The 23,469-nt window shown below is 38.8% G+C and overlaps 3 protein-coding genes across 5 annotated transcripts in view; 1 reads left to right on the top strand and 2 right to left on the bottom strand.

Moving 5' to 3' along the window:
• Window positions 1-8,108, bottom strand: part of LOC126400525 (lysophosphatidylserine lipase ABHD12-like) — a 12,141-nt gene extending 4,033 nt beyond the window's left edge. Inside the window, exons 1-8 of the mRNA XM_050061278.1 lie at window positions 7,882-8,108; window positions 6,039-6,141; window positions 5,793-5,912; window positions 5,579-5,609; window positions 5,443-5,488; window positions 2,084-2,210; window positions 1,941-1,978; window positions 1,498-1,577 (exon numbers count right to left, since the gene is read on the bottom strand). Of these exons, the coding sequence (XP_049917235.1) occupies window positions 1,498-1,577; window positions 1,941-1,978; window positions 2,084-2,210; window positions 5,443-5,488; window positions 5,579-5,609; window positions 5,793-5,912; window positions 6,039-6,141; window positions 7,882-7,984 (648 nt within the window). The 5' untranslated portion in view covers window positions 7,985-8,108. The remainder of the gene's footprint in view (window positions 1-1,497; window positions 1,578-1,940; window positions 1,979-2,083; window positions 2,211-5,442; window positions 5,489-5,578; window positions 5,610-5,792; window positions 5,913-6,038; window positions 6,142-7,881) is intronic.
• Window positions 8,109-9,731: 1,623 nt separating this feature from the next.
• On the bottom strand, window positions 9,732-16,200 carry LOC126400524 (lysophosphatidylserine lipase ABHD12-like). The gene is made up of 12 exons (XM_050061277.1): window positions 15,890-16,200; window positions 14,195-14,297; window positions 13,856-13,975; window positions 13,637-13,667; window positions 13,507-13,552; window positions 12,492-12,618; window positions 12,341-12,378; window positions 12,077-12,156; window positions 10,885-10,967; window positions 10,593-10,671; window positions 10,356-10,489; window positions 9,732-10,232 (listed from the first exon to the last, which is right to left on the bottom strand). Exons 1-12 carry the CDS (start codon window positions 15,990-15,992, stop codon window positions 10,205-10,207), a joined length of 972 nt encoding a protein of 323 aa, XP_049917234.1. The 5' UTR covers window positions 15,993-16,200; the 3' UTR covers window positions 9,732-10,204.
• Window positions 16,201-20,129: 3,929 nt separating this feature from the next.
• Window positions 20,130-23,469, top strand: part of nin (ninein (GSK3B interacting protein)) — a 35,334-nt gene continuing 31,994 nt past the window's right edge. For all 3 annotated transcript variants that reach the window (XM_050062066.1, XM_050062065.1, XM_050062067.1), the window contains exon 1: window positions 20,130-20,406. The gene's annotated coding sequence lies outside the window, so the exon portion shown is untranslated. The remainder of the gene's footprint in view (window positions 20,407-23,469) is intronic.

Genomic DNA, 23,469 nt, shown 5'->3' with positions numbered 1-23,469 from the left:
TAAAGAAATCATCGAGTGTGTGGTGAAACCGTTCACATATATCTGTAACCTATCTTTAAAAACTGGAGTTTTCCCTGTCAAAATGAAAACAGCAAAAGTCATACCAATATACAAAACTGGAGATAAACACATACTCACAAACTATAGACCCATATCATTACTCCCACAGTTCTCCGAGATACTGGAAAAAATATTTTACACAAGACTAAATGAATTCATCACAAAAAATAATATACTATGTGAGCAGCAATATGGTTTCAGATCCAAAAGAACAACTGCCCATGCAATAATTGAATTTGTTGATTCAATAACATCAGCAACTGAAAATAAAGAATATGCAGTAGGTGTATTTCTTGACCTGAAAAAAGCTTTTGACACTGTTGATCACAACTTATTATCAAAAAAGTTATTCAAATATGGAATTAGAGGGGTTGCTTTAACATGGGAAAGTAGTTACCTGAAAAACAGAAGTCAGTATGTTCATATTTATAACGTCAACTCTAATCTGATGGATGTCACATGTGGGGTTCCACAGGGATCTGTTCTGGGACCATTGCTGTTTATATTATACATCAATGAAATATGTGTAATCTCCAAAATAATGAAAACAATATTATTTGCAGATGATGCCAACTTATTGTGCTGTGGTAACAACTTGGAACGGCTTCTGGATGATGTGGAAAATGATTTAAAAAACTAAAGAGTTGGTTTGACTACAATAAACTAACACTGAACTTAAGCAAAACTAAATTCATAATATTTGGAAATCGTGCAACCTCCACAAGCAAAAAAACTCACAATAAATGATATAGAAATAGAAAGAGTATCTGAAATAAAATCCACATTACAACTAGGTTTTCTCATATCACTTACATATAGTTAGAACCAGAAGTATTCCAACTTGCATTTGTGATTGTATTTTTTTGATTATGTATGTATGCATACTATTATGCATCTCTGAATCTATATTTATTTGTAGCAACATTACTTGAAATAAGGGGTAGGTCAAGATAAGTGCATCACTTCTACCTACTCCTTTTCGAACGCTAAATATTTACCTCTGTTACTATGATTGTTTTTTTGTTTGTTTGTTTTTTGCTTTTCTTGTATGACTGGTTACCTTATTGATCACCTACATTTTGTTCTATTTTATCTATGTTCGAAATAAAGATTAAAAAAAAAGAAAGAAGAAGAACAGAATTGATTATGTGGTTTAACATCAGTCAACTTGGTGGATGTTTTCAAGTATTGATGTAGAGAATAATTTGAAGATGATTCTTATTAAAGAAAGAAAAATATAGATATAGAATCACCAGTGGGATTTTTGTTTCATGATTTCAACATGGTAAATACCTCTTAATCTAAAAATAATACTTTCATTTGAAGCTTTATAAGGTTAAACATAGTCTAACTGTTGCTCTCTCGACCTCTGTACATTCTCAACTGTCTAATTAAAAATTCTGCAGTACAACAAAAAAATGTAACAATGGGCCTCACCTCAACGAGCGAATTGTTGCCTAGCAAGTCTATTATACTTGTGAACGGTGCGTAAAGGACTACAGCATCAGCAACAGACCCTGATAAAAAAGACAGTAACAAAAGGTCAATATTTATGGACTTCATAATGCCATACACAGTTTAAAGAATGATTTTTCAGAATAAAATGCAGGTTGTAGTTTGTGATTGTTAGTTTACTTTGTTATTTCCTGCAATCATTCATTTGAAGTCACTTGCCCTTTAAGGACCTGCACACCTACTCAGGTGTTGTGAGCTATTCTCGCTGATTAGGCATCCGCAAACTAACAGAAGAGTGACAGTGATGTCCATCAGTCTCTGCTTGCCCACACAGATTTGAGAAGAGGTCTAATCAGCCAAAACGATTGAAATCACCTGTGTGGGTTTAGTTTGTTAATGCAGGACCTTCAAAGACATAAAGTCACCTTGCTCTTGTATTTTCAATGCAGCATTTGTTGCCACCCTGCAAGAAAACAAATAACAAAAAAATAATAATACATATTATACATTTCTTATACATCTGTTGTATCTGTTTATGTCATGGACAGTGGTAGTTAGACAAACTGACCCAGTGCCGAGCGAGTGTCCCCACAGATAGACGGGACCTCTGCTTTGTTTCTTTACCCAGTTGTACACGTAAAGGGCGTCATGGGTCACTCCAGCTTCACTTGGTGTCCCGGTGGAGTCTCCAAAACCTCAGGAGAAGACAAATAAACCGTCAAAATCACAATAGTAGCCACACTAGAGCCCCGTTTCCACCGAGCAATACAGTACGGTTCACTTCAGTTAGGTATGCACTTTTTCTGTTTCCACTGTGAAAAGTTGTGGATGGTGGAGACAGACAACCATTCACACTCACATTCACACCTACGGCCAATTTAGTCACCAGTTAACCTGCATGTCTTTGGACTGTGGGAGGAAGCCGGAGTACCTGGAGAAAACCCACGCTGACACAGGGAGAACAAGCAAACTCCACACAGAAGGGGCCCCCTACCCTGGGATCGAACCTTTGTTCTGATGTCTTTATATGTGCTACATTGTAGCAGGAAATGTTGCTCTGTCTCCACCTGTCACTGAGGACAGAGCTGACACAGCCTGTCTTCTCTAGGCAGCCAGGTCTGACTGTGTCTGCCAGTCTCTATGATCAGGCTGTGATCACTGAGTCTGTACATATTCAGTGTCTTTCTCAGTTTCTGATCTGTCACAGCGGTCATATAGTTTCCATCATGTACTGTCTGTCTCTTTCACCCTTCTTTCTCTCTCTTGCTTCTCTTTACCTGTCTTCCTCCTTCTGCAGGTGCACCACACCTGAGAGAGCAACAATAAAAGGGTGAGGTGGGTGAGACAGGCACACATATGCCCGCAGCAACACAGCACTTATGGGAGATAGTTTTTCTGCCTGAATCGTTCCCCAGCATGATGTAACATGTTTTTTTTCTTATTTTTGTTTGGGTTGAAGCATGCAAATTGTTTTGTGGTCAGGGTTTTGTTTGATTTGGTTTGGTTTAGTTTCAAGTACATAGCCGAGGGAGATGAGCCGGGCGTGACAGCCAGCGGAGTGTCTGGTTAAGCAACCTCCCCATCTCTTGTTTTTTTTTTTGGCTGGGATCTCCAGCCCCAATGAGCTTTCACTATTATTTCATTCTTGTTTAACACTAACACTTGTTGATTTTTCCACTGTAAAAGTATGTGGCGTCCTTTATATGTTCAGTGTCTCGGAAAGCCTTGGTTTTTTTAGAGAGGCTGTAACATCCGTAACCGCTTATCCTGTTAAGAATCATGGGGGAGCTGGGGCCTAGCCCAGCTGACAGTAGGTGAGAGGCAGGTTACACCCTGATAAATAGAGACAGACAACCATTCACGCTCACAGTCACACCTACAGGCAGTTTAGAGGACTGTGGGAGAGAGCCAGAGCTTGAGCAACTGGAGAGAACCCATGCTGACATGGGGAAAACTCCACTCCAGAAGGGCCACAGCTGGCCTGTTCAAACCTGGAGCACGCCCCTGCTGTTTAGCCTTGTTCTGTCCACCGTATTCCACAAGTCTGAGATCTAAATGTACGCAGACGATACTGTCATTTACGGACATGCAGTGACCAAACAGCAAGTTGCATGTAAGCTCACAGCAGTGACACAGGAATTAAACACCCATCTTCACCTAAACATAAAGAAATCAGATTGTATGTTCTTCACTAAGAGGTCAACAGATTATCATACACCTGGGGCCAGATGCATAAATGATGTGTATGCACACACAGTTTCAGTCATGAATCTACACAGGATTTTATGCATCTGGCCCCTGATGGTGGTGTCTGACCTCATATTTCTGGTGTAACACAATGATTGTAATCTCACATTCAAAACACAAATCAAGAATGTAATAAATGCAGTACAACAGTCAAACCCTTACAGTCAGTTTACTATCAGGCCCTTAAGCTGCTTGACAGGAAGCTAAACACTCGTCACCATTGTTAGTGGTAGACAAAACAAAATAAAATTTACTGAACTGGAACGATCTAATCAAATTCACTGATGCGCATCTTTCAAGATTCTGCACAGCTTGACTCCTCCCCCTTCGTGCTCGTACAGTATAAAGCAGAAAAACAACTGATGACAGACACACTAGAACAGTAGAAAGAAGGGACTGTGAAGTACCTATGAGGAGGTCTGCCTTAAAGCATAGTGGAGCCCAGTCTCACTCTTAAATCATCGAAATCCGGCGCTTGGGCAGTGACGTGTGGCGTCAGAAACCAACGAAAATAGCTGTCCTTTCTTGCCAGCATGATACGCGGCCTGTTGCCGTTATAGTTTAACGGCGCCTGGCAGCATCAGGGGGAAACACGGCAGGACAAGGATGAAAGTTAAGGCGGCGAAAGTCCGACTGGAACAGGTGGGAGGGGTGGTGGATGGGTCATACAGACACCGACTTTCACCCGAGAGAGCGGTGTTAGTGTCCCGTGAGATTCTAAAGCCAAACCTTGTTCTTTTTTCCTTAACCTAACCACATGTTTTTGTTGCCTGAACCCTTATTGGCTAATATGTTTGTTAATGCTGTCAAGTCCATTTGTGTCAAGACAAAACATGCATGATAGCGTGCACTGGGGACCATTGTAACTTCCTTACGCCACTGGTAAGATTGGCATGGATTTAAACACCCTGGTCTGCCTCAGCCAGTGACATAAGCCATGTAATACATTTAACACAAATCAACCATATGTCTCCAACACCTACTTGGTTTTTTCACTGTCATGTCTTGCAAGTGGCCTCTTTAAGTGGGCGGTGGTAACATCCCATGTGACCTATGTCACATGACCTCCCAGTGAGTTTAATTGGAACACCTGTCCACATTGTACTTTATACCCTGAAGAAGACGTTTCCAGCTGAAACATGTTGGTAATCCATGGTTTAATGAGGGGTTTTTAACTCAGAGTGCCTCAGATGCTTTTCAGACTGCCAACTAACAACATGGACTTCCATTATAGGAAAGGTATGCAGCCATTGCTATAGTTTTTTATAAATAATGTATTATGTGGGCTATGACTAAGCAATGATATTCATTTTTTTCATTATCATCACCATCCACTAACTCCCTTTTAGACCTCTAATGAGCAAACTAAAACTCCAATAACGTTAATAAATCCAAACTAACTAATTTGGGATTTGGAGGAAATATTGCTGCCAAAAAACAGTAAGCAACAATCACAGATACAGAAATATGAAAGTTGATTGTATTTAACTATGTTTTACAGCTGAGGACTGTAGATGAACATGATGTGTCATTTTGTGTAGCAGAATTCTGAAACATGTCAACAGTTCAAAATCATAAGTTTATCAGTAAAACGGGGGGAAATCCAGGACTCTGAAAAGAAGATTAGAGGTTGTATTTAGCAGAAAATGATCACTTAAAAAGCAAAAATAAGCATCTTACCTCTGTAGTCAAAGGAGAAGACATGGTACCCTGCAGCACTCAGAACCTGCAGCATACAAAAATCCCAATATCATCACAGGCTGAAAGTCAAAGCTATTCATTAAACTTGTAAAATCCTTTAAAATGGGCACCGTACCTTCACCAGCCCCACTCTGTAATTTAAGGCTCTGCAGAAATAACATGAGAGTAATGAATACAAACAAGCAAATGGTTTTCAGTCTCATTTACTCTGACCCACAATCCCTTGTATTCATTGTGCCTGTGGGTAAACCCAGGGGCCTGAGCAGTCATGTGATATTAGACTCCATTAGAATCAGTAAAGGGTCCCTATCCTGCTACTGTCATCCCACCTGGTCCCTGTGTTGCCATGGAGATAGACAAAGACAGGACTGCCGTCTCGCAGTGTTTCCTGGTACCACTCCAGGCCTTTCCCCACGGCCCCCTCCCATTGGCTAGCAGGAAGTGTATGCCTGTGAAACACAAGGATAGAGAGCAAGAGAGGAGAAAGGCACCTGTACTAAATATGCACATGCTCATGGTATTTTCAGGAACTGGTGCACCTCAATGGACAAAACAGGAGCCCACAGATGACCTACCAGACACCCACTGTGATTCCCTTCTCTGTGTTGAGGTAGAAGTTGCATGTGTGGCTCAGTAAGGCTTCAGGTCGGCTGAGATCCACAAAGTATGGGATCCTCTCTGCAGCGGGCAAGAGCACACAAGGTCAGTATCATGTTTTTAAAATCATATCCCGCCATATTGTATCCCATCATGTTGCACTGCGTTATCATCACATTGTCTTGTATCATATTGTATTATATTGTTTCACATTGAATCACACTGGGCCTCATGTAGTGATATGTGCTTAGAAATGTTCTTCCACAGAGCATATGTTAGTGAATCAGAATCATTCTAAATTGACAGGTGCTTGCTCGCTCTCTGCAATCAGCATAACACCATGCCTTTATTTCTTCATACAGGGAAATAGGTTTACCCATAGGTGTGTCATGGGAAAGGCGCTGAAGCATTTGTACATACATATTAATGCCCTGACGCACAGACCGTCAGCGAGCGTCTGCGAATGTGATGGCAGTTGAAAACAGCTCTTCAAACATGTTCAGGCATGTTTGACAACCCTAAAGGGCTTATATATGCTCAATGTTGGATATGGAGACAGACATAACTTTATTTCCGTACTCTGTGTTCATTTCGTACCCATTTGTGCAGTACCACCGGAGATCATAGAGGCAGTGTGGAATATTTCAAGCGAGTCAGCATCAGTGTCCACAATGCTGCCGTCCATTTAAAGGTGCATTATTACGACCTCCTCCACCGTCGCCATATTTGTTGTGTGAAACTTTTGACTGTCTGTACTGCCATTTATTGGCTGCTACGTTTACAACATTTGAAACAAAACAGACATATCCATTTGTTGTACGTAAAGGGAGTATAAGTAAGCCTTAAGAGGATAAACAGTCACAGAAAATGGATGGATAGATGAATTGTCTTGTTTCACATCACATTGTATCAGTCCCATCCTATCCTATACTTCCTATCCTACTGTATTGTATCGTGTCCTATTGCTGTATAACTTTCAGTGGAATCATATTGTAATGCCATTACTGTGTTGTTATTCTGTCATCATGATGATTGATTCCAAGAAAATTGTAATCTATAGTTGATAAAGTTTGACAACTTTTGTTTAAAGGGACAGTTCAACCCCAAATCAAAAATACACAACGTTCCCTCTATCTGTAGCGCTATTATCAATCTAGATTGTTTTGGTGTGCGTTCCTGAGTGTTGGAGATATAGAAGTCGTAGACTTGGAGTCGTAGAGATGTCTGCCTTCTCTCCAATGGATGACACTTAACTCGTGACGCTCGAAGCGCCAAATAAATACATTTGAGGAAGTGATCAACAATGGCTCTTTCCAGACACCATGATGCGGTTTCTCGAGATAATCCACATACCATGCTGTTCTTTCCACTGAACTACACCCATCAGCTCAATCCACGCCCTAGCACAACTGAACTACATTGGGTCAGTTAAGGACTCCACCATTAACGTTTACATCTCTTGCTGAGCCTCTCATCCATCAGTAAATTTGTCGGTTTAAAGGTCTTGTATGTTTATTGAATCTTTACACATATAATTTTCATCACGAGAATGATGTCTGATGACGTATTCCCACTGCAACATTTACACATCACTTGGTTAACCAGCTATTCCAGTTTATACACCATACATGTCTCTGCATGACTGTTAGAATACCTCAAGAATACTCTTTTAATACATTGTTTTACTTTTACTGAGTAACTACAACACTGCATGACCCATTTGGCTACCTCTGCTTCAACAAACAGCCATGTGAGTTATAGTAATGGAACATGCACTGTACATCAGATGAGCACTCTGGACAAGTAACGGACATCACTCACCCAAGTGAGAAAATATGACAAGGCTCAGTATCCCGGGGAACAGGTAGAGAATGACAGGCAGTGAGGTGTAGCCCACCATCACAACAAACAGAATTATCTTCATTCTTGCCTCAGGTGAAATTAATTCCTTTCTGCAGCAAAAAAACAAACAAACTATGTTCGCTTTTCCTTGATTCAATAGTGAAGTGGGGGAGAAACCAGCAAGGCTCTCCTCCAGGCGACAGGTGTGTTATGAGACACAGAAAAAAAAGGTCAACGTTTAAGTGAAACCGATCTAACCTGCTATTATTGGTTGACATTTTGAGTAGTGATTCAAAGTATACAAAAAAACAAACACACCCAGCTGACAGGTTACTGTGTTGTAACACCTCCAGATTACACAGCGAGGCATTATGGGTGTTGACGTTCTTTGATGTAGCAGTAGTGGTAGTAAAAGTAGTGGAAGTAGGAGCTATACCACATGTAAGAGAGTCTGTTACAGGTGAAAGTCCTGCATTCAAAAGTTTACTTGAGCAAAAGCACATAAGTATTATTGAAAAATGTGCTTTAATTATTAAAAATGTAAATATTTTTAACCAAGTGTGTCATAGTTTTGAGCAGGGTTGGACATTAGCTTATCTGTCCATCTGCCTCCAGTCACTCAGATGGTGACTGAAGAAAAAAGAAAAAATGCAGTGGAGTATAAAGTGCACTGTTTCCTTCTGAAATGTATGGGAGTAGAAGTATGAACGAGGATGAAGTGGAGACACTCGAGCAGATTACCGTAAAAAAGCTGAAGCACAGTACTAAATGTACTCAGGGACGTGCCACCACTGGATTTAGGGCTTTATTGTAGTGCCCTCTACAGACTAACCAGTGCACTTTGTGCCTAGCTCATTTGCAAACAGTGGTCGAGGAACCTAAAGAGGGAGGATGAAAAGCTTTACCAAAGACATGTCAGTGTTTTGCAGAGTGCATTATGCAAAGTGTACAAACACTGTGCTCTGACATACAAGACAACACCCTTCGCTTCCTTGATCGAGAATATGCAATCAGCTTTGGAATGTTGCTACTCAAGTACTGTACATCAGTACAAAGTTGAGGTACCACTACGTCACTTCATTTTTCTTTTCATGTAACTTTATACTACTGCTCCACTTCAATTCTAAGAGAAATGTCATTGTTTTTTTATGCCGCTACAATTATTTGACAGCTTTGGTATCCAGCAGAGCTCACCTCTAAACGACACTCGACACTAGTGTGGTGAGACGCAGAAAAAAATAAGTCAGTGTTTAAGTGAAACCAGTCCACCCTGCTATTATTGGTTAACACTTTATATGGTGATTCAAACAAAACAAACAACAAACACACCCAGCTTACAGGTTATTGTGTTGCAACTTCCCGGAATTACACTGCAAGGCATTGTGAGTGTTGTCATAGCACTAGTGGTAGTCATGATATTACATGTAAAAGTTTGGCAAGTCCAAAAATATCATAAAAAAATGTACTTTAAATATTAAAATATTCTGGTTTTTAATGGTGTTACATTGTTATATATCATATTACTGGATTACAATTATTGATGTGTTGATACACAAGCAAAATGTTGATGTCACAGCAGGTGGAGGTGAAGTTAATTTCAAGTGCTTAATACTTCTGAGCAGGGTAGGACATTAACTCATCTGTCCTGAGAGAAGCGATTGAAGAAACAGCCAGAGCTCTGGAAAAAAATGTAAAGGCTGTGTCACAACTGAGAGGCTGCCTATTATGTTTACAGATCATGTACTGCTTGTCATGCTCTTAACCTTTAAGTCACACATCACTTAACCTTCTATAAGAACTGTGGGTGTCTCAGAAATCACATCTGCACGTTCTAATTTCCCGATCACTTTTTATTGTCAGAGCACTGAAGTCAAAGCACTTGCATTAAAAGAATCATCTGTTACAGTCTTTTAGCACCGACAGATAGTGAACCAGGAGTCAGCGTGTAGAGCGAGGTTAAATAATCATCTTCATGTCTGAAATGCTTTCCGACAGGATCAGTGGGAGTTTCTGCACGTCAGGAATTCAGTAGGAAGGCAGCAACAGAGCAGCTGACTAAACTGAATATTTAATCACCTTCCTACGACTTTATGCCTCAAGTACTGAGCTACAAATCCTGTCTATATTACAGGCAGAGGATTTATTAACTTATTTATTTATTTTACTTCAGTGTGAGTCACAGTATTGTTTCCAGTGTTAAAATAAAAACTTAGTGTGTAATATAACATGTTGAATCACAGCTGTTGTTTTGTAATAAAAATAAATCTGTTGGGTCTTGTTTACATCTCTGGAGGATGGCGATCTACCGTCTCAGGGTTTGTAGAAATTTTCTGCAACAAAAACAGATGAAATGTCACACGTATTTTGGTTTATAGACAGGGTTTACGATGAAAGACACAGTTTTCTTGTTCAGTTTCTTGTTCTGTTTCTTATTCAGTTTTGACAAAACCTACCCGACAACATTTGACAGATTAGGATCTAAGTAGATCATGTTGTGGGCGTATCCAAGATCTGCACTGTAGGTGATCATTTCAACCTGAACATCTCTGTCATACTCTTTCTTAGCCTGGAGTGATATCTCGTACAGCTGCGGACAAAAAAAAAGCAAAGTAATTCAACAAAGATGCAGCAATATCCACAAGGAAATGATCTAAACAGTAAAAGGAAGCATACATAAAGATGTAATGTACCTTCAGACCCATGTGATAAGGAACAATATTGTCATCTTCTGCGTGCAGGATAAGGAGTGGGCTGTTCAAGACCTTTAAACTGAGGAGATGTTTTCACAGTCAGAGACGGATTCGTTAACTATATATTTAGGATTATTTTATCTTATTCTTTTGCACTCTGTTCTCAGCGTTTATTACAAGATAAGGCAAAAGTTGCAAACCCAGCAAATCCAATAAACCAAGAAGTGGAATAAGAACAACAAATGAGCACTTCAAAATAAATAAAAAAAGAAATAATAAAAAGCATACTTACTTTTTGTCATTAGCAAACACAATGTTGTTCCTTTCCAATATGTTCCAAAACAAGCCCTCAAATCCTGGAAGGAACTTGTACATCTGGAAGAAAACAGGGTACAATCTGTGTAGAAATATTTTGCAATTTCCTGTGTACTGTAGTAATAAAATTACAAATACTCTCAGAATACAAATGAGGTAGATGATAAATAAAAGTGGACCCAATACTGACCCCTGGGGGAAACCCAGTGAAACAGCAGGACTCCTCAACCTGTGGTTCTTCATCTGGAACCACAGGTTAAGGTGTTGACCTGTGTAACCAATTAGATTTTTTTGTTTAGAAATAATATCTCTTGGATCTTGGATCTCATGAAATCTTTGGGTCTAATAAGAAATTCTTTAATTTGAGGCCTTATAAATTTAAACTGTCACCGTCTGTGTCTGGGGCTGCGTTCAGCCCCAAAAAATCAGCAAAATGGTGCACAACATCTTGAGAATGTTACTGTGTTGGACACCATGTATATTTGAAACAATGTGCAACAAGCTTTGAGGTACGTTTTCTCTCATTTGCTGGGTGTGACAGAGGTGTTTAAGTCCTGTTTCTCAGTTCAGTCTGTCTTGGATCCTGGGTTCGTTATGTGATCTTCAGTTTTGCTTTTAACTGTTGAAGTTAAGTTAAAGTCCAACTGATTGTCACACACCTGAGTGTATGGCATTTTACCCATCCCCTGAGGGAGCGGTGAGCAGCAGCAGTACCACACTCGGGAATCATATGGCGATCTAACTGCTCAGACCTTTTATTAAAAAGTTCTATATTGGAGTTCTTGTTGCCTGCTGCATTCTCCTGAGTTTGGGTCCACTTGCTCCACACCACATGACATAAACTCAGTCTAATTGTTGCTCTCAGATGAAGCAGCAGAGCTCAGTAGTCTTGTCATATAAATACAATTTTATGGGTTCAAATCCAGTCGACTTTGTCCTTTATTGCACGTCATCCCGCCTCTTTCACCAGTGTTTCTTATCTCTTTAGCTCCTGTATGGTCTCAACTGTCTAATCAAAAATTCTCTTCTCATTTTCCTACAAATATTTGCGACAAAAAAAAGCAGTAAAAAAAAAAGAAGCACATGGCATTCTTTTAAAACAAGATAAAAATTTGGATAACTGTGTTGAGGAGCTGCAGACTGACAAAAAACCTGCCAGCCAGTCTCACCTTAACGATCGGATGCTTGGTGACCATTTCTTCTACGTTTGTGAATGCTCCATCAAGGATTAAAGCATCAACCACAGACCCTGATAGCAAAGACAGTAACAAAAATTATTAAGAACATGATAAAAAGGGAACAAAAAATATGAATGGAGTATCATAGTTAAATACCAAGGCTTGTAAAGTCAATATTTATCAATATTATGGTGTCAGACTGAATCGAGAAAAAGATTTAATCAATGAAATGGTCCTTTAAAGACATAAACTCACCTTGCTCTTGTATTTTCAATGCAGCATTTGTTGCCACCCTACAAGAAAACAAACAACAACAAAAATAATAATTCATATTATACATTTCTTATACATCTGTTGTATATATTAATGTCATGGACAGTGGTAGTTCGTGGTTAGAGAAACTGACCCAGAGCCGAGCGAGTGTCCCCACAGATAGACAGGACCTCTGCTCTGTTTCTTTACCCAGTGGTACAGGTAGAGGGCGTCACTGGTCACTCCAGCTTCACTTGGCTCCCCACTGGAGTCTCCAAAACCTCAAGAGAAGACACAGAAACCTTCAAAATCATGAATGTATCTTTATAATACCGTACAGTGAGTAACAGGACAATACATCAATAATATAATATGTTTTACACCTGAATAAACTACACAACTTTAACTCCTTTGTGTTTATTATATCGGGTTTACTTCCTCACTGATTTATGTATAATAATAATAATAATAATAATATTAATAATGAGTGTCAAATCAACCATTTTTCTTTTCTTCGGGCCAATACGTAGACACTGGGCTATAAATAGCCAGCAAGGAAGCTGAGCAATGTACTGCTGAGGACGGCTGCTTATTTTAGCCACCCAAGAAAAGCTAAATCCGTTTAAGTGTACACCATATTGAGAGTATTTTTATCACTTTACCTTGCTGTCAGACAGCAATTTCTGACAGGGAAGCCATTAACGGCTTCAGTTGCCCATCTATGCTCTCATCAAAGCGTGTTATTGTGTGACTTTGGTGAATCTGAACTAAAACTTTTAAATGCCAAAGTAATAAGTAAGTGATGAAGTGTTAAATCACGATTTTCCTCAATGGAGTCTGGCTTTGAAAAGAGCGAGATAACAGCTTTGGTTCCCCGTTGGAAATAACTGTAGGACAGCAACTAAAGCAATGAAAATATTCTACATATAGCGTCCATTTATTAAGCTGATACTGATTTTTTTTTAGGTGGCTAAAATACGTTTTCCTGCTGCCCCCATCCACTGCAGTACATTGCTTAGCTTATGTGTCATTACTCCTGTCTGCTTCTACAAACTGGGGGCGTGCTGACTGCTATCTAATGTAGGTAATGCACTGACTATGGATACGTATCTCATACAACCCCAGAAAGTCCAAACTATCCCTTTAAAGAGCAAAAATAAGCATCTTACCTCTGTAGTCTAAAGAGAAGACATGGTACCCTGCAGCACTAAAAACCTGCAACACACAAAAATCAGAATTTTATCTAAAGCAAAAAGTCAAAATTGCTCAATGTAAAAAGCTTTAAAACAGGCACTGTACCTTCACCAGCTCCACTCTGTGAATTAAGGCTCTGCAGAAATGACATGAGAGCAATGAATACAAACAAACAAATAGTCTTCAGTCTCATTTACTGTGACCCACAATCCCTTGTGTTCATTGTGCCTGTGGATAAACCCAGGAGCCTGAGCAGTCATGTGATACCCACTAGACTCCATTAGAATCAATTCATGGGTCCCTATAATGCTGCTCTCATCCCACCTGGTCCCTGCGTTGCCATGGAGATAGATAATAACAGGACTGCCGTCTCCCAGCGTTTCCTGGTACCACTCAGGGCTTCTCCCCGCGGCCTTCTCCCATTGGCTGGCGGGGAGTGTATGCCTGTGAGACACAAAGATAGAGAGCTAGGGAGCAGAAAGACAAACAAATACGCCTGTGTTTTCAGTAGGGTTTTTGTTTTGAGTGGTCTCGTGCAGATAAATGAGTAAATTATGGTCCCATTCACTCAGGAGCCACCTGTACCGAATATGCATGTGCTCATGGTATATTCAAGAACTGGTGCACTTCATTGGACAAAACAGGAGCATACAAACGACCTACCAGACACCGACTGAGACATCCGCCTCTGTGTCCAGGTAGAAGTTGCATGTGTGGTTCAGCACGTCTTCAGGTCTGCTGAGATCCACAAAGAATGGAAACCTCACTGTGGAAGGCAAGAGCACTCAAGGTCAGTATAATGTTTATATGTTGCGTAGTATCTGATCATATCCTGTCATACTGTATTACATCATATTGCATTGTATTATCATATTGTAACGTACTGTATCAAATCATATACCATCATTTTATTTCACATAATATTGTGTAATTGTATATATCATATTGTATCATATCGAATTGATTCATATCATATCGTAACGTATACACCTTATCCTAATATATTGTTCAAAGGTGTAGATTTCGAGGGGGACCTATCATATGTAATCTGTGCAATAAATTTGTATTGTATTTTTTTATTAGCATATTATTAGTGTATCCTCCTATAAAGGTTTGTATGATATCCAGTGAATTAGCACCAAGTTACGTAGGTTAGAATTCAGCACGTAAAATTATGTAAATTAGATTTAGGCAAGTAAAGTGATGTCAGTTAGGTTTAGGAAAACAAACATGTTTGGGAACTGTCATGTCACGTACATAACATAATGCTACGTACTTAACATAAAGTTATCTTGGTTAAATTTAGGCAAGTAAAGTTACATAAATTAGGTTTAAGAAAGTAAAGTTTTGTTGGCTAAGTTTAGGAAAGTTAAGTTACGTATGTTAGATTCAGGAAAGTAAAGTTCGTAGGTTCAGTTTAAGAGAGTAAAGTTACGTACCTTAGGTTTAGGAAAGTAAAGTTTTGTTGGCTAGGTTTAGGAAAGTAAAGTTACGGAAGTTAAGTTTACGAAAGTTAAGTTAAGTTAGGTTTACGAAAGTAAAGCTACGTAGGTTAGGTTTAGGAAAGTAAAGTTTGTAGGTTAGGTTTAGAAGAGTAAAGTCAGGTGGATTAGTTTAGGAAAATAAAGTTACGTGGGTTAGGTTTAGGAAAGTAAAGTTCGTAGGTTCAGTTTAGGAAAGTAAACTTACATGGGTTTAGGAAAGTTAAGTTACGGAAGTTAAGTTTAGGAAAGTTAAGTTATGTTAGGTTTAGGAAAGTAAATTTACGTATGTTAGGTTTAGGAAAGTTATGTTAGGTTTAGGAAAGTTAAGTTATGTTAGGTTTAGAAAAGNTTTAGGAAAGTTAAGTTATGTTAGGTTTAGGAAAGTAAATTTACGTATGTTAGGTTTAGGAAAGTTATGTTAGGTTTAGGAAAGTTAAGTTATGTTAGGTTTAGAAAAGAAAAGTTCATAGGTTAAGTTTAAGAAAGTAAAGTTATGTACGTTAGGTTTAGGAAAGTATTAAACCCCAGTTTACTTTATTTAGGATTCGGAGTACATTTGGATCTTTGTAGGTTTATGGATCTTGCATGTTTCTAAATAAGTAAAATTTTCATAATGAGAATGATGTGTAATGACATACAATAACATAATGCCCACTGTAATGTCAACACACAGCTATTTCAGTGTATAACTGTTAGAACACTGTATCATAATTCATTATAACATAAACTAAAACACTGTGTATGACCCATTTGGTTATCTAAGCATTATGTTGCTATGATAAACAGCTGTTGTTAGATCACTATGAATCATGAACATGTAGCGACTGTACATCGGATAAACACAGAGATAAACAAAAAGAAACGTATTACTTACACAGGTGGGAAAATACAACATGTCCCAGTATCCAGGGGAACAGGTAGAGGATGACAGGCACTGAGGCGTAGACAGTAATCAAAAATAAGACAGCTCTCTTCATTGCTGCTTCAAGTGACAGTATTCCCTGTCTGCAGCTCCAAAAACACAATGTCCCCTTTCCCCTGATTCAGTGGTGGAGTGAGGAAGGATCCAGCAGAGCTCTCCTTCAGACAGCACGACTGTTTTACATGCAAACAGAAAAACAGGTCAATGTTCAACTGCAACTAATCATTTCCTCTGCTGCTGATTGCTCACATTTGATACAGTGACTCAAACACTGCGAGCAACAAACACGCCCAGCTGACAGGTCATTGTGTTGCAACGTCACGACAGGGCACTGCAAGGCATTGTGGGTGTTGAAGTTTTTTTTTCACATAGCTATACCACATGTAAAAATACTCTTGTTACAAGTGAAAGACCTGCATTCAAGAGTTACTTGAGTAAAAACAAAGAATTTATTATTTTTAAAAATTAATTTAGATATCAAAATGAATATCCAGAATGATCTGTAATGGTGTGTATTATTATTATTATTATTATTAAATTGTATTATATTTTATTTTATTTTATGTTATTTTTCTATTAAAGGGTTTTTTTTAGGGAGTTTTTCCTTATCCGCCATGAGGGTCTAAAAATAAAGGGGTGTCGTATGCTGTAAAGTCCTCTGATTCTAATTGTAATTTGTGTTACTGGGCTTTATAAATAAGACTGAAATGAAATGATTTGTAATAATATATTTCTGGATTATAAATATTGATGCATATATAGGCAAAATGTTGATGTTACAGAAGGTGGGGGTGAATTTAATTTCAGGTTTTATATGATTTTGGGTAATTTCATCCATAGCAATGCATATTTGATTTGTTGATCTTATGTTTTGTGTGTAAAATCTTGATCTGCAAAGTATCTGCAGCTGTCAGCTGAATGTAGTGGAGAATAAAGTACATTTTTTCGTTCTAAAATGTAGTGGAGAATAAAGTACATTTTTTCCTTCTAAAATGTAGTGGAGTGGAAGTATAAAGGAGCAGAAAATGGAAATACTCAAGAAGACTACCTTAAAACAGCTTAAGTACAGTACTAAGTGACACTTCAACACTGGCTGAATTTAGAGTTTTATTGTAGTGCCCCCCACAGACCAAGCAATACGCTTTGTGCCCAGGATCAGATGATAAGACTACATTTGCAAACAGTGGTCCAAAGACCTAAAAATGACACTAAAGAGGGAAGATGAAAAGCTTTCTCAAAGTAGTGTTAGTTGTCCTGACCCAGATTATCAAACGCTTTACAGTAGGTTTTAATATTTTGAGTAAATAGCACACCGTTTTTTTGTACAGTATGTAATGTTTTCAGTAAACAGCCTACAGTGTTTTTGCAGAATACATTATGCAGAGTGTACAGACACTGTGCTCTGCCATATGAGACCACATATTTACCTTCCTTGTGCAAGAGTGTGCGAAAGACAGGGGTAGCTATCAGTGGTGGAATGCACAGTACTTAAGTATTGTACTTCAGTACAAATTTGAGGTACTACTACTTTTCATACCACTTTTTTTTACTCTCTACTTCGCAGTAATTATAATAGATATGACCCCCCCCCCAATATATATATATAATGACAGGTAGTACATGTCAAACACTGTACTGTTTCTCTATTTCTTTACATTTAAATGTATTAAAAAGTGGAAAATAAAATAAAAAGGCACTCAGTTATCAAAACTTTGAGAACCCCTGATCAGAGATTTTTGTTTCAAAATAGTTCAACATGGTCAATTAAGCTGTTAAGAACTCCCAGTAAACCCTCTGGACAGTTGGGTCACAGAGGGTGTTGATTAAAAATGTTCCCACCCCCAAATGTAACCACAATTGGTAATTACCACCCTGCTTTACTTGAAGGAGGCTACATTCTCCTGATTATTCTTACATACTTTTACTCAAGTACCATTTTTAATGCAGGACTTTTACTTGTAATGGGGTATCTGATAGTGTGGTATGAGTACTTTTATTTGATATTAATTCACTTGTATAGCACCTTAAGTAAGGGACTGTTCTTTACTTATTCCCAAAGGTGATAAATATTTGTCCCCAAAAGTACAAATATTTTCCTTGTGCCTTCCTGAGTGACTGGCACAACTCTCCCTCTACCATAAATTAGTCATTAGATTTTTATTTTGCCCTAAGCCAGTGAGTGCCAAACTTTTTCCCTAAGAGACCCCTCTTCTATCATTAGGTAAACTAAGTGACATATTTTAGGGATACTATATTAATTGCATAACGTTGACAGAAGAGACCAAGTGATAAACTGTACAATTAACCTAAATAGTGAACGCAGTAATTGCAGGAAGTTGCAGGAACTGCAGGAAATAAGCAATTTGGATGAATGATTGAACAGATTATGTCTGCATGTTGCAACAGAGATTAGTTTACTGATAAGAGTAGGAACTCTTTGTACAATTCTGTGTCTGTATTGTGTATTTATTTATTTTAACAATCATACACATTCAATAGGCTTCTTTGTTTGCCAAATTCAGTGTTTTCCTTTTCCTGATGCTTTTAGCTCTTTGGTTGTTTTACTGTGAACTTCACGGATGCAGGACAAGGCTGTTTAGCATACAGTGAAGGCTCTGTGAATATAGCTTGTGTTCAGGTCTTCATGTCATATTTTTTATGCCCTAAAATCCATTGTTTTCAATGTAGACATGTGGCAGACATGCTCAGAGTGATGCTGCTGCAACGAACATGTGCTCCTGACCGCCTATTTTTCAGGGTGCAACAGCAGCACCCTGAGACAAACTGAGTTCAACTTTTGGAACACAGCAGTGGGCACCGCATGTCATGTGACGAGGACCAACCAATCACAGCTGGCAGATATCTGTCCCTTCTTCCGTAAAAATATTGGTCTATGTTAAATATGGAGAAGTTGATCATTTTAATGCAGGACTGCCAGAGCTTTTCATCTGTCCCATGGACGATAGGCCTACACACTTAAAGATCAGCACTGCACCCAAGATTTCAGGTAAATAGGTCATAATGTGGTGCTTATCACTGTTGCTAAGCAACCTCAGAAGCAACCTGCCACTGCACTCTTGATAGCTGGAACAAAAAAGGCACAAGAGTAGTGCCCAGTGCCCGACCTCGCGTTGTCCAGGCAGTTAAAGATGGCCCTTGTCCTTTAAGATATGTACATTTTCTGACACCCCTTGAAATCAAGAAGGCCTCATGACCTCCTTTGAAGCCTTGGCGACCCCCAGGTTTGGAACCAGTGCCCTAAGCCAAAATAAAAAAAACATGAAACGCTCCAAACTGCATACTTTTTCTTTTTACTTTCAGGAGGTACGGCAGCTGCCCTTAAAAACTTTGCACTATTGCATGCAGTATGCACACGATCAGGACATACAGCTTCCTCATAACATTACGCCCTGAACTGTGACCATCTTGCTTATATATCTGTCACCTTGGAGATAAAACAAAAAGCCATTCACTCTGTCATTGTTATTTAATACTAATGCCTTTTGTTGTTAATTGATTATTGATTATTCTATTCAGTTAAACAATTAATATTCCTGTTATGACTAACTGGCTTGTCATCAGTCACCTGAATGCACTGTCATCCGTCATTGCAGCATCTGACAGTCGTGTATCTTGTCTGCACAGAGGATTGTGGGTCAGAACATTCAGAAAAGCATGCTGGCTTGCACACTGCAAAATCAGACCTGATGTAGCAGAACATCCTGATATTTTTGGCATACTGCATTTGACTGCATAAATCTTTCTTCTGGCATACTGTATAATATGACAGTATGGATAGTGAAGTCCCTCCCCAGTGCTGAAAAAAATATTTGACATGCCTCCACCTTTTTGCACCCCTCTCTCTTCCCTTATAAGTAACGAACAGTCCCTAAAGGATCTGACACTGTTAGCTGTGTCCAAGCATGGGTGGATGCTATGGTTTGAACTTCCTCTGACAGCTACCAGCTAGCCAGGTGCCAAAAAGTCACAATATATGACGAACAATGGCTGAATTAAGATATAACAGTCAGATAATAACAGGAGCATTTCTTTGTCTTAAAGCAGTGGAGTGTTATATTAGTGTACCAGTGTTGCTTTGGTCCACAGGGGGCCGGCCTGTGACCAGTCAGCTCTCTGTCACCGCCCCTTCCTCTATCAGCCGCTTTTCAAAATCCGCTAGCAGCCTGAGGAGGATGAGACACAGCCGAGGACACAAAGCGACCACCAACCTCTCCGATGCTGTGTGGACATAACACAACAAGAAGCCCCATCAAACAACACACTGTATCTCCAAGCTAACAGCTCAGCTAACGTCTCTGTGTGGATAACATCATTTACACCTGAGGAGGAGCCGCCACGAGACACCAGGAGAAATGTTGTAAAACTTTATTTTATACCCGCGTTTTAACGGTAACCTCCAAAATTCAGCCGGACAAGGAGCCAACTGTCGTCCGAGTTCAGACACTTTGGTAAGCTAACAGTGTCCGCACTGTTTCTCTGCTTCCTCTTCTTTCTTTCACAGTTAACATGAACATTTTGGGATGAAGTTGGAGCCAACAGCAGTCCTGACCAAACCGTTTCCTCCTCCCAACATGCCTGCTGACAAATTAGCTTGTTAGCCTAGCTCATCACTTTACTATGGGAATCCTCTTTAGCTAGTTTAACTTGTTAGCTAAACTAACTTTAACAGTTAACGGTTAACGTGTGTTTCATGCTCATAACTAGCTTTGACCAGGTGTAGTCATGATGTGTCCAGGCTTTACTAAGGCAGTGTTTCCAATGAGGGATGCAAAATGGAGATTTATTCACTACATTTTGGCTGCAAAAAATAATAATTATCTTAATCTGATTTCATGCTTTCCTCCAAGAGGTGCTGCTGACAGTTTCATTCTGACAAACATTTATTATGTACTTTGGTGTATAAGATAGTATATAATGAACTATCCTACTGAGGTGTTAGGCTAAAATAAAAACACCAGTATATTACATACACTCCATTTAAGAAATAAGTCTCATTAACATTCATACCACATTAGTTCATTCATTCATTTTACACATAATAGAAATCCCCCAACCAATTCACACACCCCATCCACTAACACACAAACACATATTATCTCCCCTTCCCTTCACAGTATTGCAAGCCATGTCTTTTTTCTTAAATGAGCATTATTATGATATGTTTTTATAAGTCTTTTAGGGCCTTATAAATATTCTTCCATACTTCATTAAATTGCTTTGTTTTACTGGTGTCCTCAGGCCATGTCTTCTCTATGGTCAGATAATGTCTCATCAGTTGGCTGCACTATCCTGTTAAGAGGTTCCGCATCTGACGTTAAAAATCCTTAAAAGTTTTGTTTTTTCTAAAGTTTCCACGAATGAAACGTGGCTTTCCAAGTTGTTTTAATATTGTTTGCATATCTCAAAGAAGACACTGTGATGGATATATGACTGTGAGGCAGTAAAAAGCGATCCCACCATATTTTATTGATTTAAAAGGTTAGTAATTAATGAGACTTTTGTGGATTTGATTTGAAAACATGCAAATATTTCCCCCAATTTCATCAGCTTGGACTGTGAAAGTGTTGAAAATGAGTAGATGTGATTTGCAATGAATAAATAACAGCATGCTGTCTCATCGATTACCTTGTGCAATGCACTTTGCAAAAAACTGTACAAAGTTTAAAGTTTTTTTCAATTTTTTTTAAAAATAAATTTGTACACCCCTCTCCTAAGCCAGTGGTTCCTAACCTTTTTTCTTAAGGGACCTCTTCACAATCATTAAGTAAATTGATGACCCCTGACTAAGTGACATATGTTATGGATATTTCATATTATAATCAATGCATAATATTAACAGAAGAGACAAAATGATAAGCTGCACATTAATCTAAACAGTGAACGCAGTAACTGCAGGAAGCGAGCGATTTGGATGAATTTTCAGCAGATTATGTCGGCATATCGCAACAGAGATTTGTTTTCCTGATATCCTTGGGAAGTTTTTATACAATTCTCTGTCTGCATTGTGATTTTGTTTTTGAATTTTGAACATTCATACATTCTTAAGAGGCTTTTCTTTGGACAAATTCAGTGTTTTGTTTTTCCTGAAGCTTTGCAATTGTTCTTTTGTTTGTTGTACCCGTGCAAAGTAATGCAAACAATTGAAAAAATGCAGTATGATAGAAAATGTGTTGCATGATGACAATTGATAGGGTTTTTTTGGGGGTTCACGCACAAAAAATTTGCACAAAAAGTCAGAAAAATAGCAAAAATAAAGCAAGTACAAAGCAGTATGGGTTTTACTCCTACAGTTGAAAATAAATATAGAATATTTGAAATAAAATATTAGATAATTATACTTAATTATTCCAAAAATATTCTCCTGAAAACATTTTTCTGATCATATTTTGTGAGCTTAATGTTTAGTTCTCCTTTAACAGTAACTTCAGATTGTGAGGATGCAGTTGTGTAACTGCCGTAGCGAATACGAGATATGATGTGATTCTGTCTGCACAGAGACAATAGTTTGTTTATAAAAAGGCAGGGAACTTCCTTTTGTTCCATAGTCATCTTCTATCCCAAAATGGCCAACAGAAACATAGCACACCCATCAGTGTTTCACTAGGGTGATGTTATAGCAAGAAAGTTCTGATTTTTTTTTGTGTTTTTTTTTTTACTTTCCCAGCTTTGACATCTGTTAGTGATAATTACCAGTGTCAGTGGATGCTGAGATGGTGTGAAGGATTAACCTCCTTCTTGTGACCTGGACTAGAGTGATTCTTTGGCTGCAGCAGCTGTCAAACCTCGGCCACCATGAGCCACTGTGGCCGAGCCGAGCAGGAGGGCTACCAGGATAATTGGCTCAGAGGCTGCTTGGAGAATACAAACTGATCAGTGCGACAACACAAGCAGAGTGTGTGGAGTGAAACTTGCATTGAAACTTACTTGGTGCATTTGTTTTTCTTTTTATATATATATTTAATAGCTCATCACTCCAGCTGTAGACAAGCTGCCACAATGCTGAGCCATGATTTTTTTGCATTTCATAAGCTGCTCCAATGTGCAGATGCAGAATACTGATTTGGTTTTTGTCCCCATTGTCTGCGGTGAATGGGCACCCCGAGAATGGGGTGTGGGGGACACCTGGCTGAGCGCTTCATGATCTCAGTGAGAGCAGCTGGAAAAGCTGGGGTCAGGAGGCTCTTTGCGTAGACATGTAGGCTCAAACTGGGAAGTTTCTGATTAGATAAAAAGTGGTGCGCTCTTCGTTTCAAACTTTATTCACAAGGTCACACACAGCATTTATTTGATGCTTAAAGAACAAAGTTGTCCCACAAGAGGAAATTATTTTTGCAGCAAGAAAAGCGCATTAAAACATGGAACATAAACACAGTAGAAACACCCTGAAGACATCTGAAAGTAGTAAAAGAGCAGTACTATGAAGACAGTTCAGAATAAAACAAAGCGTGTTTGATAAAAGCTATGACATAAAGATAAAGCTGTGCTGGGAACCAAAAGGCCGTAAGATGTGC

The sequence above is a fragment of the Epinephelus moara genome, chromosome 14 (genome assembly GCF_006386435.1).
Source record: "Epinephelus moara isolate mb chromosome 14, YSFRI_EMoa_1.0, whole genome shotgun sequence".
NCBI classification, from domain to species: Eukaryota; Metazoa; Chordata; class Actinopteri; order Perciformes; family Serranidae; genus Epinephelus; species Epinephelus moara.
The sequence above is the reverse complement of the archived record's forward strand: the minus strand, read 5'-3'. Positions and strand labels throughout refer to the sequence as shown.

Bases quoted from the DNA above. Each gene is read 5' to 3' on its own strand.
- LOC126400524 (XM_050061277.1), bottom strand. From the start codon at position 15,992: ATGAAGAGAGCTGTCTTATTTTTGATTACTGTCTACGCCTCAGTGCCT. The intron at 14,298-15,889 runs GTAAGTAATACG...TGCCTTCCACAG, and splicing joins TGTTGTATTTTCCCACCTGT to TGAGGTTTCCATTCTTTGTG. The intron at 13,668-13,855 runs GTGGGATGAGAG...TCATTTCTGCAG, and splicing joins CATGGCAACGCAGGGACCAG to AGCCTTAATTCACAGAGTGG.